Below are 22,861 nucleotides of genomic sequence, written 5' to 3'. Positions count from 1 at the left end.
AACCAACCCACATTGACTCAAGTGAACAGTGAACTTCAGTAACCCATGCTGAGCTCATGTTTAACCCATATATACCTCAGTTATGTAATACCTTTTAAGTTGCATGCAGCCTGCCTTGGTTACTTTGCCCCCATGTAGCTGTTATGTACATCGGTTATCTAGCATTCATTTAACCCATGTGGACCTCAGTTATTTAGCCCTCATTTACCTATATGTACCTTGGTTATCTAGCCCCCATTTAATATATATGTGGCTCTCATTTAACTCGTATCTTTTGCACTTATATAGCTCCCATTTTACTTTTATGTATCTCAGATATCAAGCCATTATTTAATCTGTATTTACCTTGATAATCTAACAACCATTTAACATATCTGTACTACAGTTTTGTAACCATCATTCAACTTATATCTGCCTCAATTTGTAACCCCCACCTCCACTAAACATACATGGACCTCAGTTTCTAACCCCCATTTAACCCATACATACATCATTTATCTGTGTCTCATTTAAACCACAGACATTGGTGAACCTTTACTGACATCAGTAAGCCAGTATTGGTCTTAGGAAACTTTTAGACTTTATCCGCATTGACTCGTTAATCTATATTCATCCCATTTAACACACATTAACTTTATTTAATATACACTAACCCTGTTAACCTAAAATAACCACCTTGACCTTTGCCAGAGTCCCAGACCATTATCCCAACAAATGTTTTTTATGGGATAAAGGAACTTCAGTGAAGGGCGCAAATGGGGAGGTGATAACAAGTAGTGGTGATGTGAGAAGGAGATGGAGTGAGTATTTTGAAGGTTTGTTGAATGTGTTTGATGATAGAGTGGCAGATATAGGGTGTTTTGGTCGAGGTGGTGTGCAAAGTGAGAGGGTAAGGGAAAATGATTTGGTAAACAGAGAAGAGGTAGTGAAAGCTTTGCGGAAGATGAAAGCCGGCAAGGCAGCAGGTTTGGATGGTATTGCAGTGGAATTTATTAAAAAAGGTGGTGACTGTATTGTTGACTGGTTGGTAAGGTTATTTAATGTATGTATGACTCATGGTGAGGTGCCTGAGGATTGGCGGAATGCGTGCATAGTGCCATTGTACAAAGGCAAAGGGGATAAGAGTGAGTGCTCAAATTACAGAGGTATAAGTTTGTTGAGTATTCCTGGTAAATTATATGGGAAGGAATTGATTGAGAGGGTGAAGGCATGTACAGAGCATCAGATTGGGGAAGAGCAGTGTGGTTTCAGAAGTGGTAGAGGATGTGTGGATCAGGTGTTTGCTTTGAAGAATGTATGTGAGAAATACTTAGAAAAGCAAATGGATTTGTATGTAGCATTTATGGATCTGGAGAAGGCATATGATAGAGTTGATAGAGATGCTCTGTGGAAGGTATTAAGAATATATGGTGTGGGAGGAAAGTTGTTAGAAGCAGTGAAAAGCTTTTATCGAGGATGTAAGGCATGTGTACGTGTAGGAAGAGAGGAAAGTGATTGGTTCTCAGTGAATGTAGGTTTGCGGCAGGGGTGTGTGATGTCTCCATGGTTGTTTAATTTGTTTATGGATGGGGTTGTTAGGGAGGTAAATGCAAGAGTTTTGGAAAGAGGGGCAAGTATGAAGTCTGTTGGGGATGAGAGAGCTTGGGAAGTGAGTCAGTTGTTGTTCGCTGATGATACAGCGCTGGTGGCTGATTCATGTGAGAAACTGCAGAAGCTGGTGACTGAGTTTGGTAAAGTGTGCGGAAGAAGAAAGTTAAGAGTAAATGTGAATAAGAGCAAGGTTATTAGGTACAGTAGGGTTGAGGGTCAAGTCAATTGGGAGGTGAGTTTGAATGGAGAAAAACTGGAGGAAGTGAAGTGTTTTAGATATCTGGGAGTGGATCTGGCAGCGGATGGAAGCGGAAGTGGATCATAGGGTGGGGGAGGGGGCGAAAATTCTGGGGGCCTTGAAGAATGTGTGGAAGTCGAGAACATTATCTCGGAAAGCAAAAATGGGTATGTTTGAAGGAATAGTGGTTCCAACAATGTTGTATGGTTGCGAGGCGTGGGCTATGGATAGATTTGTGCGTAGGAGGATGGATGTGCTGGAAATGAGATGTTTGAGGACAATGTGTGGTGTGAGGTGGTTTGATCGAGTGAGTAACGTAAGGGTAAGAGAGATGTGTGGAAATAAAAAGAGCGTGGTTGAGAGAGCAGAAGAGGGTGTTTTGAAGTGGTTTGGGCACATGGAGAGAATGAGTGAGGAAAGATTGACCAAGAGGATATATGTGTCGGAGGTGGAGGGAACGAGGAGAAGAGGGAGACCAAATTGGAGGTGGAAAGATGGAGTGAAAAAGATTTTGTGTGATCGGGGCCTGACCATGCAGGAGGGTGAAAGGAGGGCAAGGAATAGAGTGAATTGGAGCGATGTGGTATACCGGGGTTGACGTGCTGTCAGTGGATTGAATCAAGGCATGTGAAGCGTCTGAGGTAAACCATGGAAAGCTGTGTAGGTATGTATATTTGCGTGTGTGGACGTATGTATATACATGTGTATGGGGGTGGGTTGGGCCATTTCTTTCGTCTGTTTCCTTGCGCTACCTCGCAAACGCGGGAGACAGCGACAAAGTATAATAAAAAAAAAAAATAAAAAAAAAAAAAGGAACCTTATAGAGAGATGTTTAGCAAGCTAGAGTGAGTTGAATTTTACTAATGTTAGGCATTCTTCTGTTAGTCTATTCATCTATATGATTATGATTGTTGCTTCCTGCATTTAGAGCATTGTTGTATATGCAGAATGTCCCCAGGCACCTCTTTCAGCATGATGAGAAACTGTTTGAACGCCCATTTCCATAGTCTGATCTTCAAGTCAGCCAGTCAGTTAATCAAAAATGCAGGATTAACCTGATTTGAGCATGATGACAATAATGACAAGGGGAGAGCATGTGTTATGCATCTGTGCAGTCGTCTTCTGGCCAAGAGGTAGTGTTATGGACTTCTAGTTAGGATGGTGTGAAAAAGAAAAACTAAGTGTAGTGCTGACACAGCCCTGGCTCTTTAGAAATATTTTGATGTCCCAAATTTTACTATTATCTAATTTAATACTTCATCTTTTTACTGCACTTCCAAATTACTTATTTTCCTTGGTTATTTTTTTATGTTCTTATGCATTGTTTTTTTTTTTTTTATGACTTTACATTAGTTTTTATTACAAAGTTCAACGTAGTGTCACCTTCATCTTTGTGACCTTAACTTATGAATTTACTTTCCAAATATAATTCTTAAATTTTAAACGTAAATTTCAAACAAAATGTAACTGGTTCCTACTTTCAGATTATGACAGTAGTCACCAAAGGGTATGGAGTTTGTTTTAACTAATCAATCACTGTCATATTAGAACAAAAATTTTTTTACTTTGTATTTCAGAACATTGTTTTCATGATTTTATGATAGATGGTAGAGGAAAAAATGCCCAACTGAAAATCTGCCTTGAAAGTACCTGACTAAGAGTCAGCTATGTGGTCTTGAAAGTACCTGACAAGAAGTTAATGCGACATGATAATGGTTTTCATGCAAGATAATTGCAGACTTACACTGTGAAGAAACTTTGCTGTGAAAATTTTATGATATTCATGTAACAGACAAAATGACATGTTGTGGACACTGCTAAGACTTCCTGATGGTAACTCCTCTTTATTATTATTTTTGTATGGCCTCTGTATTTGTTTCAAAAGAAACATTATCCCTTCTAACAAGTTGCAATGCTGGAGTGATTTTGGTAGTGTTTGTTTTGATCTGTTTTTCAGTACATTTGTATATCAGAACTAACTGGCTTTCTTTGTGCAGGAAAGTACATCCAGAATATTTCAGGTTGTTTATTGTAAATATATTTTCATAATTTTACCATTCTATCCTGACAGTAACTCATCTACTATGACCTCAGATAGGTTCCTCAGTCAGATAAGCAGAATGTAAGTACAATTAATTCATCCGAAATGAATATGAAATATAATGTAAATTTTGTTGTCCCACCATACCTGTATCTGTTCCTGTAAAACGTGTAACAGTTTCAAGAGAATGTAAATATTTATCGTCACACCCTATGTGAATGTTTAGAAATTATACTTAAATATCTAAAAGGAGAAATTACTATAAAATATTCAGTGCAGATTATTTTATGCTTGTCAGCAAACTTTGCAGGTCATTTCTTACAATTTAGTTAAAATGGATTAAATCTGCTTTTACTTTGTAAACCAAAAGTTAACCAAAACATGATAATAGCACAGGTTCCTTTTGACTTTATTAGCGTGTTGTATTAATGCCTACACATGCATAATTGGTCAGCCTGAATAATGTCACACCAGAGTTTACAGTAGCATTTATTTCATCCTATACAAAAAAAGATGACCTTCACTTCAATTAAAGTAGACATTTCATACAATGTTCAGCTAATTTCTAGTATTTCCCTTTAATATACTATGTAATTGTTTTCTCATACAGTTGCCATGCTCTATTATATAGTTGTATATGTACCATGGCAACTGAAAATGTATTTGTTCATAAAACAAAAATATGTATTGTGTAATGTGTTCTCACTGTCAGCATCCCAACTCGTGCAGATCCCAAATTACCAAGTATATGTAGCTCTTCCAATAACCTTATTATGCAAATAATAGTAATTGGAAGGCAGCCAATGACCAGAGAGGTATAATATCAGTATTACCCACCTGGGTATTGGGAGAGTTACTGACAGGTGCGTAGTGATCCATTTAAGTGGTTGTCAAGGTGCACTCCTCTGACCCAGGTAGCTGTCTTCTTTCTGCCTCACCCACGCATGGACTACTGGCATTCTGTCCCCAAACATACAATCACTCCTTGTCATACATAACTGACAAAACTTTACTCACACAGCTCATTCTTCATAGCTATATTTTCTTATGCATGAGCCCTGCCCTTAGGGGGAAATGGTAGGTACAATAGATAGAAGTAGTAGGTAGGAACATTCAGACAGGAGCATTAAGTAGTATGAGTCAGAAGGAATATTAGGTAGAATCCTCTATAATCAGTGCATTGGAGTTGCCCTCTGCCAGTGGCCTGTTAAAGGTGAGGCAATAAGGGCTAAGAAGTGGCACTGGAGTTCACCAGCTATGCAGATTCTTTTGCCTTGGACAGCCCCTCAAGGGAGCTCCAGGTGGGAACGGGCATCAGTGATGCAAATATAGCAAAGAATAAAGACAAAGATGAATGAAATGGGCTATTCTATCTAGTCAAAAAATTCCCTACCTGTTAAGATGTAAATATGAGAAATTAGGAGGAATAAAAAAAAAGATTCTAGTCTTAGCCTAATGGAAATCTTCTGGCCTGGAGATAATACATTATTCATACCAGATAATATGGTAAATCAAATAAACAAAATTTACCATTTTTGGTCTTAAATTCACATTAATAACTAAATCACCTTCACTAATGATTATTCTTTTGTATGTAGCAAGTAACTTGATATCAACAAGATATTACCAATCCTAACCTTTTTTTTGTTATGCTTGTCTTAGTTAGAATGAGAATCACAACCAAAATCCATTGTAAAATCTTTTTCAGAATTTCTCTGTGAATCTGCATTTTCTTCCCCTGTATTCATACAAATCTAAAGGAAATTTCTGTGAAATTCATAATTCTCTGCAACCTCTCATCTCATTTTTTAACAAAATAAACTTAAGGATCCATCTAGCACTAATTTTCATCTTTGCCATTACCAGAGAAAGATACAAATTCACCAATTCCCTTACTACCTTCACATCCGACCCTTCTTTACTGATCCTTTTGTAATCTATTGATGCTTTTTGTTTGTTACCTTACCCACCTCTTATCAACGTTTATCTAAGAATCAGGTTCCAGTAGGAACATTTGGTAGAAACACCAGGTAGAAGTAATAAGTAGGAACATGCAATGGGTAGAAGCAGCAGGTTGGAACATTAGGTAGAAGTAGTCGGTAGAAACTTTAGGTAGGAGCCTCAACAAACACTGAGTTCTCCTCTGCCAGTAGCCTGTTTAGGGTGAGGCACTAAAGGATAAGAAGTGGCACTGGAGTTCACTAGTAGTGCAGACTGTTTTGCCGTGGCCATACCCTTGAAGGAGTTCCCAAAGGGAATGAGCATCAGAGATACAGAGAGCTTGCTAAATGACATGGACAAAACATGCCCCCTAACAAGGGCATCTCAGGAAAAAAAAAAAAAAAAGGTTACATAAGTGTATGTAAACCTGACTCCTGAAGACAAAATGCTTATTGTAAAATGGGAAGATGAAAGTTGAAAGAGAATTCCACAGTTCTGTTTGAGGACAGCAAGAGATATCAATGTTCAACCCTGGTATGGCTGGTCTCTGCACAGAAATCATAGGAAGCAGCAGCTGGATGGGTGTGGCAGGTTTAAGCCTTTGTGGCAGGGACACATGCAGACAGCTCACATTGGCAGTGACCAAAACAAAACCAGTACCAATAACACTGCAATGGACAGAAAGGGAAGGACGCAGACAGATGATGCCTGAGAATTAATCATAAAAAGCTTTTGCTTCCATTCCACTAATTGGAAGATGTACAGAGCCACTCCCGATGTGAACACTACTCCATACTTGGGTGAAAAAAAAATGAAAATTATGCTAATCAAGGGATAGAGTGAATTAGAGCAATGTGATATACAGAGGGCGACATGCTGTCAATGAACTGAACCATGGTGCATGAGGCAGCTGGGAGGAAGCCATAGAAACATTTGTGTGACCAGTTTGTGGATTTGGAGCATTACACATGACAGTCAAAAAATGAATGTGGAAGCCATTTCCTCCTTTTTTCCTGGTGCTACCTCACTAATGCAGGAAATGGCAAATGAGTATGAAAGAAGAAAGTTTAAAAAACCATGAGGTAGTGCTTAGAGTTTAACATTTTTTTTTAAGTTAGCTGAGATGGGACGGGCAGCTGAGGCCCTAAACCAGGCGTGAATGAAGAGCTGGGTTGACTAGACTGACTGCTGTAACCAGGATTTTAAACTATAAGGTTTTCCCTGACTGCTTTGTATGCCCTGGTTCAGCCCATTGATACCAAAGCTGTACCCAATATACCACATTGCTCCAATTTAATCTATTCCATGCATGCTCCTTACCCTCAACGTTCAAGCACCAACACCTAAGAGCCTCTTTCACCCAATCCTTCCATCTCCTCATTCTTTCCCTTCCTCTTAGTCCTTCAACTTATGACATATACCCATATATCCTCTATGTTGGTCTATCTTCACCCACCTTCTCAGTATGTCCACATTTCAAACCACCCTGGTCAGTTCTATCATTCAGACAGTACTTAATACCACACTTATCCTTATGCATGATTATCCTTTGCCCTAACATACAATGATCTCAACTTCCACCCACTCAATGCGTCCTGGACAAGTGCCCCTCTCTCTCCCAGTGATTCACTTTAGTTCCCTTTATAATTAGAGTGTCATTTCTGTCAATGGGCTGAACCTGTGGGGCTTGGCTGTGGATGGGAGTCTCTTGTTTCAGTTCTATGCACAAGACAACCAAAGACATGATATGGGCAAATGAGGCAACTAGCTCCTAATGTTACCTGCTAAAACAGTAAAAAATGTCATATTTTTTTGCATAAAATTGTTTGTAACATATGGTATGGATAAGGAATTCAACTGCCAGTAATGCAATGAAAAGGGTAATATCTATTAAATACAAAAAATTCATTTATAATTTTCCTTGAAACAATTTCAGGTCATTCAGGTTCTGCAACAATCCTCACTACCAGCCACTGCCCTTCTTCTTCTTTCCTCCACCTTTCTTCTTCTGCAAGTTGCGTCGTGGTCCTTGTGACTCTGGTTGAGGACTCACCACAGCCTGGGCTGGCCTGTGTGTCCCTGCAGTCTTGGTGATGTCACTGTAAATGTGTGAATTCAGTAAACCTGATCAGAACAAACACTGTAATTTTTGCATTGTCATTTATTGACTTCAGCCTTTAATGACAATGCCTTGTGATTCAATACTAACTTTTCATACAGTACAATCCTGTCATTAGTAATATACAAATTAAAAAGTAAGCAAAAATTTCATTTCTTTTACTGTACGTCCATTCATTTCACCATTTTTCCCCGATAACTTTAAACTATGCAGTTTTACTTTGAAGTACAAAGACTAACATTAAGGGGCCCTGCATCTCTGATTTGAACACCATGTGGGAGAATAGTAAGATAGGCCCCTCTGAGGCAGGAAGATCCTAGATGAGATTGAACTCCTTTCCAAACATTGATAGTAATACAGCCTCTTCATGGGTGACATTTCACTCACAGTGTTATAACCTGCTGAGTTCATGCACCCAACTTATATTCCTTACCTTATCTTACACAGTATCCCCTTCTCAGGGGCTCCTACAGCACTCTGGAAACTGGCTATGTCTGCTGGATGGGAACCAAAGGTCAAGAGGTATGGTGTTTATTGTCTATATGGGGTGCATGATGGATAACCAAGTAAGTGCCCAGTGTCTTCAATGTAGAGGCTGGACTTCAGACATGAGGGGCTTTGTGATATGGTGAACTGAAGTTAGAAATGTTAAAGGGTGGTATCCAGGAATGCAGACAAGATAGTGTAATTTGTGACTGACAAGTGAAGTCACAAGCATGATGTATTTTTGATGGAGTTTGAGAACGAATTTGGGATAGGGAGCTGTTCACTGCTTGAAAAGTTGTCATTTTATTTTATCAATAATCAATTTATTAGGGGAGGCTGAATGTGAGGTATCGGTGAATTTGTCATTTCTGACAGGTTCAGTGGATGTTCAGGCTGTGGTTTGGGTGGGAGAGGTGCTGAGCATACCAAGATACATTTTTTTTTTCAGGAGCTGAGTGTTTGCACTCTCAGTGCCCTGTGTTGTATGGTTTGTGGTGAAGACAAACTGTTTGAAAACGACACTGAAAAATTCTTTTTCTCGTATGAAACTGATGCTGGTGAATGAGGCTAATTATTTTGTTCATGGTCTTTGTTTTCAGTTTGTGGCAAGGAGTGTGTTATCTAGGATAGTCAGTATGGTTTGAGTTTTGTTCAGTGTGAGTGGTTATTATTTGGGGTTATGGGGGAGAGGAGATTAAGTGAGTGACTGGATTTGTTTGGTTTGATTGGCTGGCTATTTGGGCTTAAGGGCTATTGACTGCCACAGTCATTAAGGCAAGCAATGTACAGTTATACCATTAGGCAAAAAGTATCAATCAACTTCTCCAGCTTTCTTTCTTTCATACTTGTTAACCATTTCACCCTCCTGCATGTTCAGGCCCTGATCACAAAATTTTTTCACTTCATCCTTCCATCTCTAATTTGGTCTCCCCTTTCTCCTTGCCCCCTCTACTTCTCACACATTTACCTCTTTGTCAACCTCTCCTCACTCTTTCTCCATTTGTCCAAACCTTTCAGCACTCCCTGTTTGGCTTGTCTTTAAACATTTCATTTCCATCACATCTACCCTCTACCCATCCTAATTTAATAGCCCATGACTTGCATCCATCAAATATTGGAACTACTATATCTTCAAACATACCCATTTTCACCCTCCCAAATAACTACCCATCTTTCCACACATTCTTCAATGCTCCCAAGACCTTTGTCCCCTCACTCATCCTGTGGCTCACTTCTGCTTCCATGGTTCCATTTGCTGCCTTTGTTCACTCCCAGGTACCCAAAACACTTGTATCTATCTATAGCTCCAATGCCTGTTCCAACTGGAACTCTAAGGGGGTGGCCATGGCAATAGAGTCTCATTAACTAGTGAACTCCATAGCTGCTTTTTAGCCTTTATTTTATCACCCTCAACAGGCCACTGGCTGTGGGAAACTCTAGTGCAGTGTTTGCAAAGGCTCCTACCTAATGTTCCTACTGTCTACCTTTACAAAATGCTCCTACATACTACTTCTACTGAATATTTCTACCTAATGCACCTTCCTAAATGTTCCTACCTTCTATTTACAGTTCCTACCATTTTTCCAAGGGGCAGGGCTAGCGCATAGTGCATACCACAGGAAAATCTAGTTAAGAAGAATAAGCTGTGCGAGTTAAGTGTTATGAATGACGAGAGACTGTATGTTTGTGGATAGAAAGCTAGTAGATGCCTCTCTTCTCAAAAGCAGATAAGTTATGGACTCCACTGGAGCTAGAAACTCCTTGACTCAAGACTGTACTCCATTCCATCCCTTATCAATGATAAAGTCTTAAGTTATTTCTCACATGCCATGTAACCATCTCAGGTTAATCATAAATGTATAAATGGCTTAGGTTTCTACTAGTCTAACACTTACTACTTGTCAGCAGCATCACTAGATACACCTTGTGTCCCCTTCATGACATCTTTTATTCGACGATCCTTCTTCTTGCGGTAACCTTTACGTTGCCACTTTGGCAGCCAACGCTCTGGGTCTGGAGGAATGTTGGGGTTATAGTTTTTGGGCAGCCGGGTCTTTCGCTTCTTCTTCTTCTTCTTCACCTTTTTCATATCTGTTCCTGGAGTCCTGTGAGAATATGAATACTTCAGCTTTAGTGTACTCTATTCAAGCAGTAGAAAAAATGTGTATTAGACCATCTAAACAGTGTATGAAAAAATAGGAATATTAAAGAGAACTTCATGGAAGATCGAAAGTACACTTAAAGAGCCATCATAACATAATGAACAAGTCCTTATAGCAATTCAAAATGTGAGAGTCTGTAAGAAGAGAAAGCATAAGAAAAAATGGAAGCCAAAGGTAACAAAGTATAATTATTTGAGATAAAGTAAAGGTCACTAGTAAAAGTATGCTTAACTGTCCATTTTCTCATAAGAAAAAGGGAATCTTTTCAGTCAAAAAACATGTAAGTCATTTACATGTAATCAATTCAAATATACATCATTCTGCCTCCTCTTCCTAATTTCTAAAACAATGATTGTAAAACCATACATGAGAATAATTCCTTAACTCTGGAGCTTTCTGAATTAAAGCAACATGGAAAGGGCTTTACAAAAAGGCAGGTTGTTCATGCTCTAATTCTGCCTTCCGCAGAAAAGTCACAGCTTCCATCCTGCATTTCCTCAAGTGTAGGATATTAAACACCTTTTCTCAGTGGTGTCCCTAAGAAAAGGCAAACCAGGCAACTTCCTGAAACCCCCCAATTTCTGTACTCTTTGTATTACTTGAATAAATTCCTATTACTTCTATCTAAATCTCTATGTCAGTTATCTCCAGGAACTCCCTCAAAGGGGTGGCCACAGCTAAAGTCTCCAAGCTGTGGAGTGGCAGTAACACAATTAGTGAGTTTAGGTGCTGTTGCTGCTACTGCAGGAGACAGCTCAACACTTGGAAAAGTTCATTTTCAGTGCCTCAAGGGGATACTTTAGTTTTCTTAAAGTATCAAAGTCTCACTTTCCTTCTTGTAGTGATCACAATTTGTACATCCTTAGGGGTGGAACCAAAGGGGGAAGTGTTGCCCAGCTCCATCACGATAATAGTCTTTAAGACAGACAAACATTTAAGATGTACTGGGATTTTAGTTTTTTGAGAATCTGAGAGCCCCACTGCCTCTGGGAAAAAATATGCTAGAATTGGTCTGCCTGCAGCCTGTCAATTGAGGGTGAAGAACTAAAGGCAAAGGAGCAATGGAGTCCACCAGTTATGTTAAAGAAGAATTTCTATTACTTGTGTCATCATTATAATTTTAAGATACTTTCATTTTCAGTGCTTATAAGTAGTAGGTGAGAAGAATTAAGTAAAAACATTGGATAGGAGCCTCTGCAAACACTGCATGAGAATTGCCCTATGCCAGTGGCCTGTTAAGGGTAAGGAACTATTGGCTAAGAAGTGGAACTGGATGGAGACTGGCCTAATGAGGGTTGACCATCATGAGACCTTTTTGCCTCACTCAGAATAGTTGTGGAATTCTCTTCCATTTTTTGTCTTTCCCCTCTTCCTATAAAAGTAACATCTACAAACATATGAAGAGCTCAAATTGATCCCTGCAGATTGGTTTTTTTTTTCATACCTCTATTTCACCTTCCATGGATGCGGCATGCTTTCAAATAAAAATAAAAGAAAAAGACTTTCAGAATCTTCCAGTTTGAAAAGGGAGAAAACCACAAATAAAGTATGGCTTTATCTCCTGAAAGACACTTTTTTTTTTTCTCTCAAAAGACACCAACAATCAATTTACTGTTCATCTCTTTATACACTTTTTTTATCTTTTACTTTTCCTTCTTTGCAATAGCACTAAACCTTCCCAACCCAACCACTCCACAACTAATACCTAACTCCTTGGTAGAAATAAAAAGCTTACCTTGCTTCACACTTCAACAACTTGTATTCATATTTCCCTCAACCTCCAGCATACACAACACATTCAAAACAATTACACTGAAATGGCTCAACAAGCACTGCCGTCCCATCACAGTCTTCAACACCAGCCAACCAGACATAGACTCATCTGCAAGCACATTCACCAACACATAAGTTATACTGTTTTTCAGAACTTTGAAAACTACTCATCTCTACAACATGACAAACACTAATTCAACATAATACAAGGCCCCTCATGCCTAAGATGCAACTCCCATACAGGAGACATGGAACACATACCCCTTAGTTCTCGCAACATTCACCTCAGATGAAGTCCACACCTAATCACTACACTCCTTGACCTATAATTCCACCCACTGGTCATAGCCAACTTCCTGAACATTGTAGGGACACCTCTAAAGGGTCTTCTGAACAATTACTCCATTCATACAAAGGATCGATCCATCCTTGTATGAAGCACTACTCTCAAATCAAAGGTGGTTCTAGCTCTGCATCCTTACTTGACAGAGTTAAGTAAAAAGCATCCCAACTTATAAACTCTCCCAGGCTAACTCCAAAACTTGAGCTGCATGCCCTATGCCACAATGTTTGTTCTTCTGTAGGTATTACTTTGGTTTTTACTCCCAAGAGCTAGCTGCTTGTGTGCCCCCACTACTAGGTATACTATGCGATATTCAGCAAGCTGCTAATGCACATGATTACTGTGTAGCCATTGGCAACTTAATGGTGGGTCATTTTGATAATAGTTTTTTCCCCGCATGTTGAAGCTTTGGAACATTCTACCTTCTCATGTCTTTCCCAATTACTATGACCTGGCACATTATAAAAGACAGGTTTTTCACTTCCACCAAAATTTGTGAATACTTTCTTTTTTTCCCCTTTCATAATCCTCTTTATATTTCAATTGCAGCCTGGCCTTGATATGGACTTTTGTCAGCAACTGGAGGTGGGGTGGGGGGATCAATCTGATCTTTTAACAACTTTTCTACTGATTGAAGCTGAAGTTTTCTCAAATTTGGTCTTTCTTAATCAGAGGTAATGGAACATGGTGTGGTGTACAAAAGGTTGATGTGGTTCCTCTGTCCACTGTAAAGTATCTTGAAAATGGTTTGTGGTATATTCTACTGGTGGATAAGGTCACTCACCTATGTAGTAAAAAGAACTTTTGTGCTTTTAGGATACTTGGTAGAGGTCAGGACTGGAATACATATGATAAACAGGAAAGAACAGGCAGAAGGAAGGTTGTGTTAAAGAAAAGGGAAGTGGCACGTGAAATTTTTGCTTGACAAATAATGCTAAAGTTACAAGAATAGAGGTAGCTGAGAGATACTATCAGCACAGATTATAGAAATGAAGCCTAAATAACAAACTAGTTCTGTAACAGTGGAAAAACTGAAAGGAAGACATCTAAACCACAACTCCCAGAAAAGACTGTAAATAGTAGCCATAAAATCTATGCTTTTAATGTAGCTTACATGTCTTTAGCAGGAGAATGGTCAGTATGCTAAAAGCATCTGAAATAATTTTTTAAAGAAATGTATGATGAGTTGGAAAAATCTACAAAAAATTAAAGTCAAAATGTAACAGAGTATTATGAAATGTGTTGTGGACAAAATACAAAGATAATATGGACAACCAGAAAGAAAACACTATCTGAATGTGGTATGTGGCAAACAACATGAGGAAGTAGATACATAATGTGAAAGAACTGAATGAGATGTATGCATAAAGTGAATCCCCAATCATAAAAATGAAAAAAAAATTAATCTAACTTACATGGTGGCAGACTTCGGTGATGCTGGTGAAGATGGTGAACCTTCTCCTCGTGCCTGTTGCATCTTCTTAAAGTATCGGTGACCTAATGATGCCTCAAGTGCATCACCATCTACTTCACCAACAATGCTGCTCACAGGTGGAAGTTCTCGGGACAATGTCTGCGCTCTACTTACATCATACTGTAAATATTCAGATACTTCTATTACTTTTTTTCTATCTTCATTAGATACTTCGATTACTTTTTTTTCCTATCTTTATCCAATATACCATCTCCAGTTCTCCAACATGATAGCTCTTAAATAATCTCATCAATGCACCTTTGTTTCTGCATGACACTGTACACTTATGCATATAAAAATTCCTCTCGACCAAACACTCCACATTTCATCCCTCCTTACCTTTCAAGGACCATAAACTGGTCTTAGGGCTGTTTTTACCAATGCAGCTCTGTCTCTGACCAAGCTTACCTAATTATAGCATGATCAACCAAGCTGTTTGATGCAAGTTGTCCATTTTCATTATCTCTCATGCAGATTAACAGGTCTGGTACATCAGTGAGGAAGCTGTCCACAACCAAACCCAAAGTCCTTTCCAGGGTTTCCTCCGACCACTTCACATGCCCTGATTCAGTTAAGGAAGCTGTCCACAACCAAACCGCAATTTAAACAACCATGGAGACATCACATACCCCTGCTGCAAACCAACATTCACTGAGAACCAATCACTTTCCTCTCTTCCTACTCGTACACATGCCCTACATCCTCAATAAAAACTTTTCACTGCTTCTAGCAACTTGCCTCCCACACCATGTACTATTCATATCTGTCAGGCAAAAGTAACAATCCATGATCTTTGGGTTCCCTTCAAACCATAGGAATGGCCAAAGGCATACAGCATGAACCTTTGCCCATGCTATAAGAAGCCTGACACACAACACAACAAATATAGGGGTCCAACTTTTATCCTGGTCACCCACTTTTAACCAAAGTAATGCTCAGAGCATTGTTTAATGAGGGGTGTGAAAAAACATTGCAATATGAATGTCAATTCACTGGAGATGTAGCACAAAGAATTCGGACCATTTACACAGTTTCTCAGCATTATAATGGTGGATGGGGTATCAGCACAACACTTAAATTCACAAGAGCACAGTCTGTCAAGGGAGTGGAAAAGACCCTTTTTACACATTGAGTTCTTGCTTACAACTGACAAAGAGCTGCTGCTTAGGAGTGGGTGCCGTTTGAATGTCCCAATATTTCCAGTTGTGTTTTGGCAGGCCCCTGGTGACCCATTTATCTAGGCTTGTGCTTTAAAAAAGAAGCTATTACACTTCTCAAACAATGAAAATAGCTGTGTTTGTTATATTACACTTGCCAAACAATGAGAATAGCTGTGTTTGTTAAACTCTTTGTTTAAAATCCTCTGTAGACACTGGTACTGTACATAATGATATGCAAGTACACTGGGACAAAAAACTATAGGTGATAGAGAAATTCTGTTGAAATATTTGGCTTCAGGATGCAAAAATACATAAGAAACATATTTTTTTCCATGGGACAAAATCTTTGTTGACTAGTGTTACCTTTTCCAATGTTTTACAGACCACACTTGGCCTTTCTAAACCCACTACCTGTTTCAGAAGGTACATTTACATTAGCTGAACAACTCTAGAAGTAAACCTACACACCAAGTTCTGCACCTCTATCATAAGGCTAGGCAGAGAGCCTAAGTGGTGGCTGTAACAGCAGTACACAATATTTTCTCCAACCATATCAGTGACTGCACATTTTTTTTTTTTTTTTTTCTAAGAAGGAAACTGAGTAGCTTTCAGTTAGATTTTGAGGACAAGGCAGATGATCTAAAATTACTTGACAGTGCTGATCTGTCTTCAGATCATGTAGAAAAGTGATTTTATGGACAGTGGCTCTTCAAGCCTTGAAAACTGACCGTGACAGAGGTTTTCTCACAAAAGTGGAGGCAGTGTTAACAGATCCACCTGACCATGACAATTTAATCAAACTTTTGTCATTTTGAATGAAAACATCCAAGGATCACAACAATTATAACAAGACATCACACAGGATAAAACAATAATAATTAGTATTACATTTTTAGTGTACATAAAATATACAATAAAACATGTAGTGACAACTTACTTAACTCAGGACTTACTCCTGCACTTTTTAGTGCATTTATGTGGAAACATTTACCAACTTCAACATTAGTAGAGGACGAAATATTCTTCCTAAGTGATTTTTTCAATGATACAGCACTGGTGGCTGATTTGGGTGAGAAACCACAGAAGCTGGTGACTGAGTTTGGTAAAGTGTGTGAAAGAAGAAAGTTGAGAGTACATGTGAATAAGATCAAGGTTATTAGGTACAGTAGGGTTGAGGGACAAGTCAAATGGGAGGTAAGTTTGAATGGAGAAAAACTGGAGGAAGTGAAGTTTTTAGATATCTGGGAGTGGATTTGGCAGCGGATGGAACCATGGAAGTGGAAGTGAATCATAGGGTGGGGGAGAGCGTGAAAGTTCTGGGAGCATTGAAAAATGTGTGGAAGTTGAGAACGTTATCTTGGAAAGCAAAAATGGGTATGTTTGAAGGAATAGTAGTTCCAACAATGTTACATGATTGCAAGGCTTGGACTACAAACAGAGTTGTGCTGAGGAGGGTGGATGTGCTGGAAATGAGATGTTTGAGGACAATATGTGGTGTGAGGTGGTTTGATCGAGTAGGTAATGTACGGGTAAGAGAGATGTGTGGAAATAAAAAGAGCGTGGTTGAGAGAGCAGAAGAGGGTGTTTTGAAATGGTTTGGGCACATGGAGAGAATGAGTGAGGAAAGATTGACTAAGAGGATATATGTGTCAGAGGTGGAGGGAACGAGGAGAAGTGGGAGACCAAATTGGAGGTGGAAAGATGGAGTAAAAACGATTTTGAGTGATCGGGGCCTGAACATGCAGGAGGGTAAAAGGCGTGCAAGAAATAGAGTGAATTGGAACGATGTGGTATACCGGGGTTGATGTGCTGTCAATGGATTGAACCAGGGAATGAGAAGCGTCTGGGGTAAACCTTGGAAAGTTCTGTGGGGCCTGGATGTGAAAAGAGAGCTGTGGTTTTGGTGCATTATTACATGACAACTAGAGACTGAGTGTGAGCCAATGGGGCCTTTGTTGTCTTTTCCGAGCACTACCTCGCACACATGAGGGGGGAGGGGGTTGTTATTCCATGTGTGGCGAGGTGGCGATGGGAATGATTAAGGCAGACAGTATGAATTATGTACATGTGTATATATGTATATGTCTGTGTGTGTATATATATGTGTACATCGAGATGTATAGGTATGTATTTTTGCGTGTGTGGTCGTGTATGTATATACATGTGTATGGTGGTGGATTGGGCCATTCTTTCGTCTGTTTCCTTGCGCTACCTCGCTAACGCGGGAGACAGCGACAAAGCAAAACAATTAAAAATATATATATATATATATATTTATTTATTGGGAAAGAGCAGTGTGGTTTCAGAAGTGGTAGAGGATGTGTGGATCAGGTGTTTGCTTTGAAGAATGTATGTGAGAAATACTTAGAAAAGCAAATGGATTTGTATGTAGCATTTATGGATCTGGAGAAGGCATATGGAGACATCACACACCCCTGCCGCAAACCTACATTCACTGAGAACCAATCACTTTCCTCTCTTCCTACACGTACACATGCCTTACATCCACGATAAAAACTTTTCACTGCTTCTAACAACTTGCCTCCCACACCATATATTCTTAATACCTTCCACAGAGCATCTCTATCAACTCTATCATATGCCTTCTCCAGATCCATAAATGCTACATACAAATCCATTTGCTTTTCTAAGTATTTCTCACATACATCCTTCAAAGCAAACACCTGATCCACACATCCTCTACCTTTTCTGAAACCACACTGCTCGTTCTGTTTCCCCTTTTAGAAAGCTAAATTCCAAGGAGGGGAGGATTTCTAGCCCCCCCGCTCCCGTCCCCTTTAGTCGCCTTCTACGACACGTGAGGAATGCGTGGGAAGTATTCTTTCTCCCTATCCCCAAGGATAGGGGAGAAAGCACATTATATTATTTTTTTATTATACTTTGTCGCTGTCTCCCGCGTTTGCGAGGTAGCGCAAGGAAACAGACAAAAGAAATGGCCCAACCCCCCCCCATACACATGTATATACATACGTCCACACACGCAAATATACATACCTACACAGCTTTCCATGGTTTACCCCAGACGCTTCACATGCCTTGATTTAATCCACTGACAGCACGTCAACCCCGGTATACCACATCGCTCCAATTCACTCTATTCCTTGCCCTCCTTTCACCCTCCTGCATGTTCAGGCCCCGATCACACAAAATCTTTTTCACTCCATCTTTCCACCTCCAATTTGGTCTCCCTCTTCTCCTCGTTCCCTCCACCTCCGACACATATATCCTCTTGGTCAATCTTTCCTCACTCATTCTCTCCATGTGCCCAAACCACTTCAAAACACCCTCTTCTGCTCTCTCAACCACGCTCTTTTTATTTCCACACATCTCTCTTACCCTTACGTTACTCACTCGATCAAACCACCTCACACCACACATTGTCCTCAAACATCTCATTTCCAGCACATCCATCCTCCTGCGCACAACTCTATCCATAGCCCACGCCTCGCAACCATACAAAATTGTTGGAACCACTATTCCTTCAAACATACCCATTTTTGCTTTCCGAGATAATGTTCTCGACTTCCACACATTCTTCAAGGCCCCCAGAATTTTCGCCCCCTCCCCCACCCTATGATCCACTTCCGCTTCCATGGTTCCATCCGCTGCCAGATCCACTCCCAGACATCTAAAACACTTCACTTCCTCCAGTTTTTCTCCATTCAAACTCACCTCCCAATTGACTTGACCCTCAACCCTACTGTACCTAATAACCTTGCTCTTATTCACATTTACTCTTAACTTTCTTCTTTCACACACTTTACCAAACTCAGTCACCAGCTTCTGCAGTTTCTCACATGAATCAGCCACCAGCGCTCTATCATCAGCGAACAACAACTGACTCACTTCCCAAGCTCTCTCATCCCCAACAGACTTCATACTTGCCCCTCTTTCCAAAACTCTTGCATTCACCTCCCTAACAACCCCATCCATAAACAAATTAAACAACCATGGAGACATCACACACCCCTGCCGCAAACCTACATTCACTGAGAACCAATCACTTTCCTCTCTTCCTACACGTACACATGCCTTACATCCTCGATAAAAACTTTTCACTGCTTCTAACAACTTGCCTCCCACACCATATATTCTTAATACCTTCCACAGAGCATCTCTATCAACTCTATCATATGCCTTCTCCAGATCCATAAATGCTACATACAAATCCATTTGCTTTTCTAAGTATTTCTCACATACATTCTTCAAAGCAAACACCTGATCCACACATCCTCTACCACTTCTGAAACCACACTGCTCTTCCCCAATCTGATGCTCTGTACATGCCTTCACCCTCTCAATCAATATCCTCCCATATAATTTACCAGGAATACTCAACAAACTTATACCTCTGTAATTTGAGCACTCACTCTTATCCCCTTTGCCTTTGTACAATGGCACTATGCACGCATTCCGCCAATCCTCAGGCACCTCACCATGAGTCATACATGCATTAAATAACCTTACCAACCAGTCAACAATACAGTCACCCCCTTTTTTAATAAATTCCACTGCAATACCATCCAAACCTGCTGCCTTGCCAGCTTTCATCTTCCGCAAAGCTTTTACTACCTCTTCTCTGTTTACCAAATCATTTTCCCTAACCCTCTCACTTTGCACACCACCTCGACCAAAACACCCTATATCTGCCACTCTATCATCAAACACATTCAACAAACCTTCAAAATACTCACTCCATCTCCTTCTCACATCACCACTACTTGTTATCACCTCCCCATTTGTGCCCTTCACTGAAGTTCCCATTTGCTCCCTTGTCTTACGCACTTTATTTACCTCCTTCCAGAACATCTTTTTATTCTCCCTAAAATTTAATGATACTCTCTCACCCCAACTCTCATTTGCCCTTTTTTTCACCTCTTGCACCTTTCTCTTATAAATACATCTAAAAAAAAAAATGAACATAAATACACTTCCCAGTCACTAATTGTCACACCTAAAATAAGGTATGTATGTTTTTTAATCTAACAGTTTAATACTATAAGGTACATATGCTTTTAAATCTAACAGTTCAATACTATAATCACAATATATGTGACCATTTACTTCCCATTACATAAGTAACGGGCATTTGTCATTCCAACACTGCAATCTATAGTTTTATATATCTTTGCAAAAAAGTTACCTTAAAATATCAAATTCTTTTACCTACCCTTGCATAAGCTGTGATTAACTGGGCAAGAGTATTTACATCCTTTGGATTGAGTTTGTGAAGCTCTAATAAAGAAGCAGCTGCGGTAGGAGCATCACCACTGCGAAGATGAAAATCTGCTGCATGACGCCACAATTCACCCAAGTGCACTGCTGATGTCTGGTAAAAGGAAGAACTTCAAGTGATCGCAAATACCTGAATTATCAACAAATAATCTATTCATAAATGTGTTAACACAACACATTACTCAAGTGCTGGATGCTTAAAACATATGAAAGTGACTCTTTGCATATTCTGATGTACATATATGCAAGTAATATTGTGAACAAAGATAAAGAGAGATGCAAAACAAGTTTAAAATCTAGTCATTAATTGTACAATACAGAGTTAGGGGACAGACCTGAAATAAATTTTGAATACAATGGAAAGGTTGACAAATGGGATATATGTGTCAGAGGTGGAGGGAACTATGAGAAGCAGGAGGTTGAAAGATGGAGTGAAAAAGATTTTGAGCAATCAGAGCCTGAACATGCATGAGTGTGAGAGGTGTGCAAGGAATAATGTGAACTGGAACGATGTGGTATACTGTGGACAATGTGCTATCAATGGACTGAACCAGAGCATGTGAAAAATCTGGAGTAAAGCATGGAAGGGTCTATGGGGCCTGGATGTGGATAGGGATTGTGTTTTTGGTGTATTACACATGATAAGTAAAGAGTGTGAGCCGTGGCATTTTTTCTGTCTGTTTTCCTGGTGCTACCTCACTGATGCAGGGAGTGGCGATGCTGTTTTTTGTGTGCGTGTGTGTGTGTTTTATTGCCCACCAGTTATGTCTAGCCATTCTGAGGCTTCACCATTTAATCCTACACACTGCTTTCTTCCAGTAAGCCAGTCTTTGATCCAAGTACAGAGTTCTTCACCAATTCTGTGTGCTTTGAGTTTATGTAAAAGTCTCTTGAGAGGTGCTTTACTGAAAGCCTTTTGGAAATCTAAATATAATACATCAGATGGTACCTTTTCATTCCAATTCTGATAATTAACATCAAAAAATTCCAGCAAACTTGTCATGCATCATATATTTTCCCACTAGTTACATCTAGCCATTCTGAGGCTTTGCTGTTTAATCCTACACACTGCTTTCTTCCAGTAAGCCAGTCTCTGATCCATGCACAGAGTTCTTCACCAATTCTGTGTGCTTTGAGTTTGTGTAAAAGTCTCTTAAGGGGTACTTTATTGAACGCTTTTTGGAAATCTTTTCTTTCTTTTTCTTTTAAACTATTCGCCATTTCCCGCGTTAGTGAGGTAGCATTAAGAACAGAGGACTGGGCCTTTGAGGGAATACCCTCACCTGGCCCTATTCTCTGTTCCTTCTTTTGGAAAAAAAAAAATCTAAATATACTAAATCCGATGGTACCTTTTCGTTCCAATTCTGATAAATAACATCAAAAAATTTAAGCAAACTTGTCAGGCATGATCTACTGCGGAAACTGTGTGGCTGTCCGATATAATTATGTGATCTAGAAACATGACAATTTCATTGTATTATTTTTTTCCATTGTTTTACCTAAAACTGACATAAGGCTAACTGGGCAGTAGTTCAAGGCACACTTTTCGTCTCCTTTTTTCTTTTACTATATATAGGAGTATATATAGGTTTTCCGTAAACGCCATGACATAGTGAATAGCGAAGTTGTAAGTGCACCGACAGAGGAGATTGTCCTTCAGAACGATCCTCCGCCAGTTAGAGGCTGTTAGGGCATCAGTGCTACTCATCACAAAGCCTTCGTTAAGAGGCCACGGGAGCATCACTGCTCCTCAGACTCGGAATAAAGGTTATTCTAGGTCACCACTATCGATCAGGGCAACATGAATTCATCCATCACATTCGGCCGGTGTGAGGGAGTAAGGTAAACCCCCCAGCGTTGGTGTGAGCGTCAGGGGCTCAACATGGCGGACGTGGATATTGATCTCTACGGCGACGTGGAACAGGATTTCACACAGCACAGGGCGGAGGTGCAGCCTCCGATAGATCCATAATAACCGACATCCCTGGCCTGGTGGCCACACATCTACTGTATGCTGGGAAAGACTGTTCATTGTTGTGTTACCAGATGGTACATTGGTCACTCTGAAATACGTAAAACATAAGCTGGTTTTCTGGTCATTCGGGGAGACAATGGATCTTCTTCCTACTGCACTAAAATGCAGGGGGTGCTGTGTTGCCTTGTTGTGCTATTTTAGTGCAACACTGCAGATGCGCCCCTCGTGAGCCTCCATGCCTCGCCACTGCACCTCTCCAGCTCGACCAGAGAAGAATTGGAAGTTGCAAACGGAACTACCTTG

The 22,861-nt window shown here is 39.9% G+C and overlaps 1 protein-coding gene and 1 long non-coding RNA gene across 3 annotated transcripts in view; one reads left to right on the top strand and one right to left on the bottom strand.

Annotated features, from left to right (window-relative positions):
- Positions 1-7,886, top strand: part of LOC139757298 (uncharacterized) — a 56,445-nt gene extending 48,559 nt beyond the window's left edge. The window contains exon 3 of one of the 2 annotated variants that reach the window (XR_011714588.1): positions 7,747-7,886. This is a non-coding gene — a long non-coding RNA (uncharacterized lncRNA). Of the gene's footprint in view, positions 1-3,405; positions 4,565-7,746 lie in introns of those variants that run through there. The other variant, XR_011714589.1, reaches the window with a different exon arrangement.
- The window catches only part of Srp72 (signal recognition particle 72), a 91,833-nt gene continuing 76,649 nt past the window's right edge, over positions 7,678-22,861 (bottom strand). The window contains exons 9-12 of the mRNA XM_071677662.1: positions 20,519-20,677; positions 14,109-14,287; positions 10,311-10,520; positions 7,678-7,909 (exon numbers count right to left, since the gene is read on the bottom strand). Of these exons, the coding sequence (XP_071533763.1) occupies positions 7,774-7,909; positions 10,311-10,520; positions 14,109-14,287; positions 20,519-20,677 (684 nt within the window). The 3' untranslated portion in view covers positions 7,678-7,773. The remainder of the gene's footprint in view (positions 7,910-10,310; positions 10,521-14,108; positions 14,288-20,518; positions 20,678-22,861) is intronic.

The sequence above is a fragment of the Panulirus ornatus genome, chromosome 25 (genome assembly GCF_036320965.1).
Source record: "Panulirus ornatus isolate Po-2019 chromosome 25, ASM3632096v1, whole genome shotgun sequence".
Classification (NCBI taxonomy): domain Eukaryota; kingdom Metazoa; phylum Arthropoda; class Malacostraca; order Decapoda; family Palinuridae; genus Panulirus; species Panulirus ornatus.
This window is presented reverse-complemented; position numbering and strand designations above follow the sequence as displayed.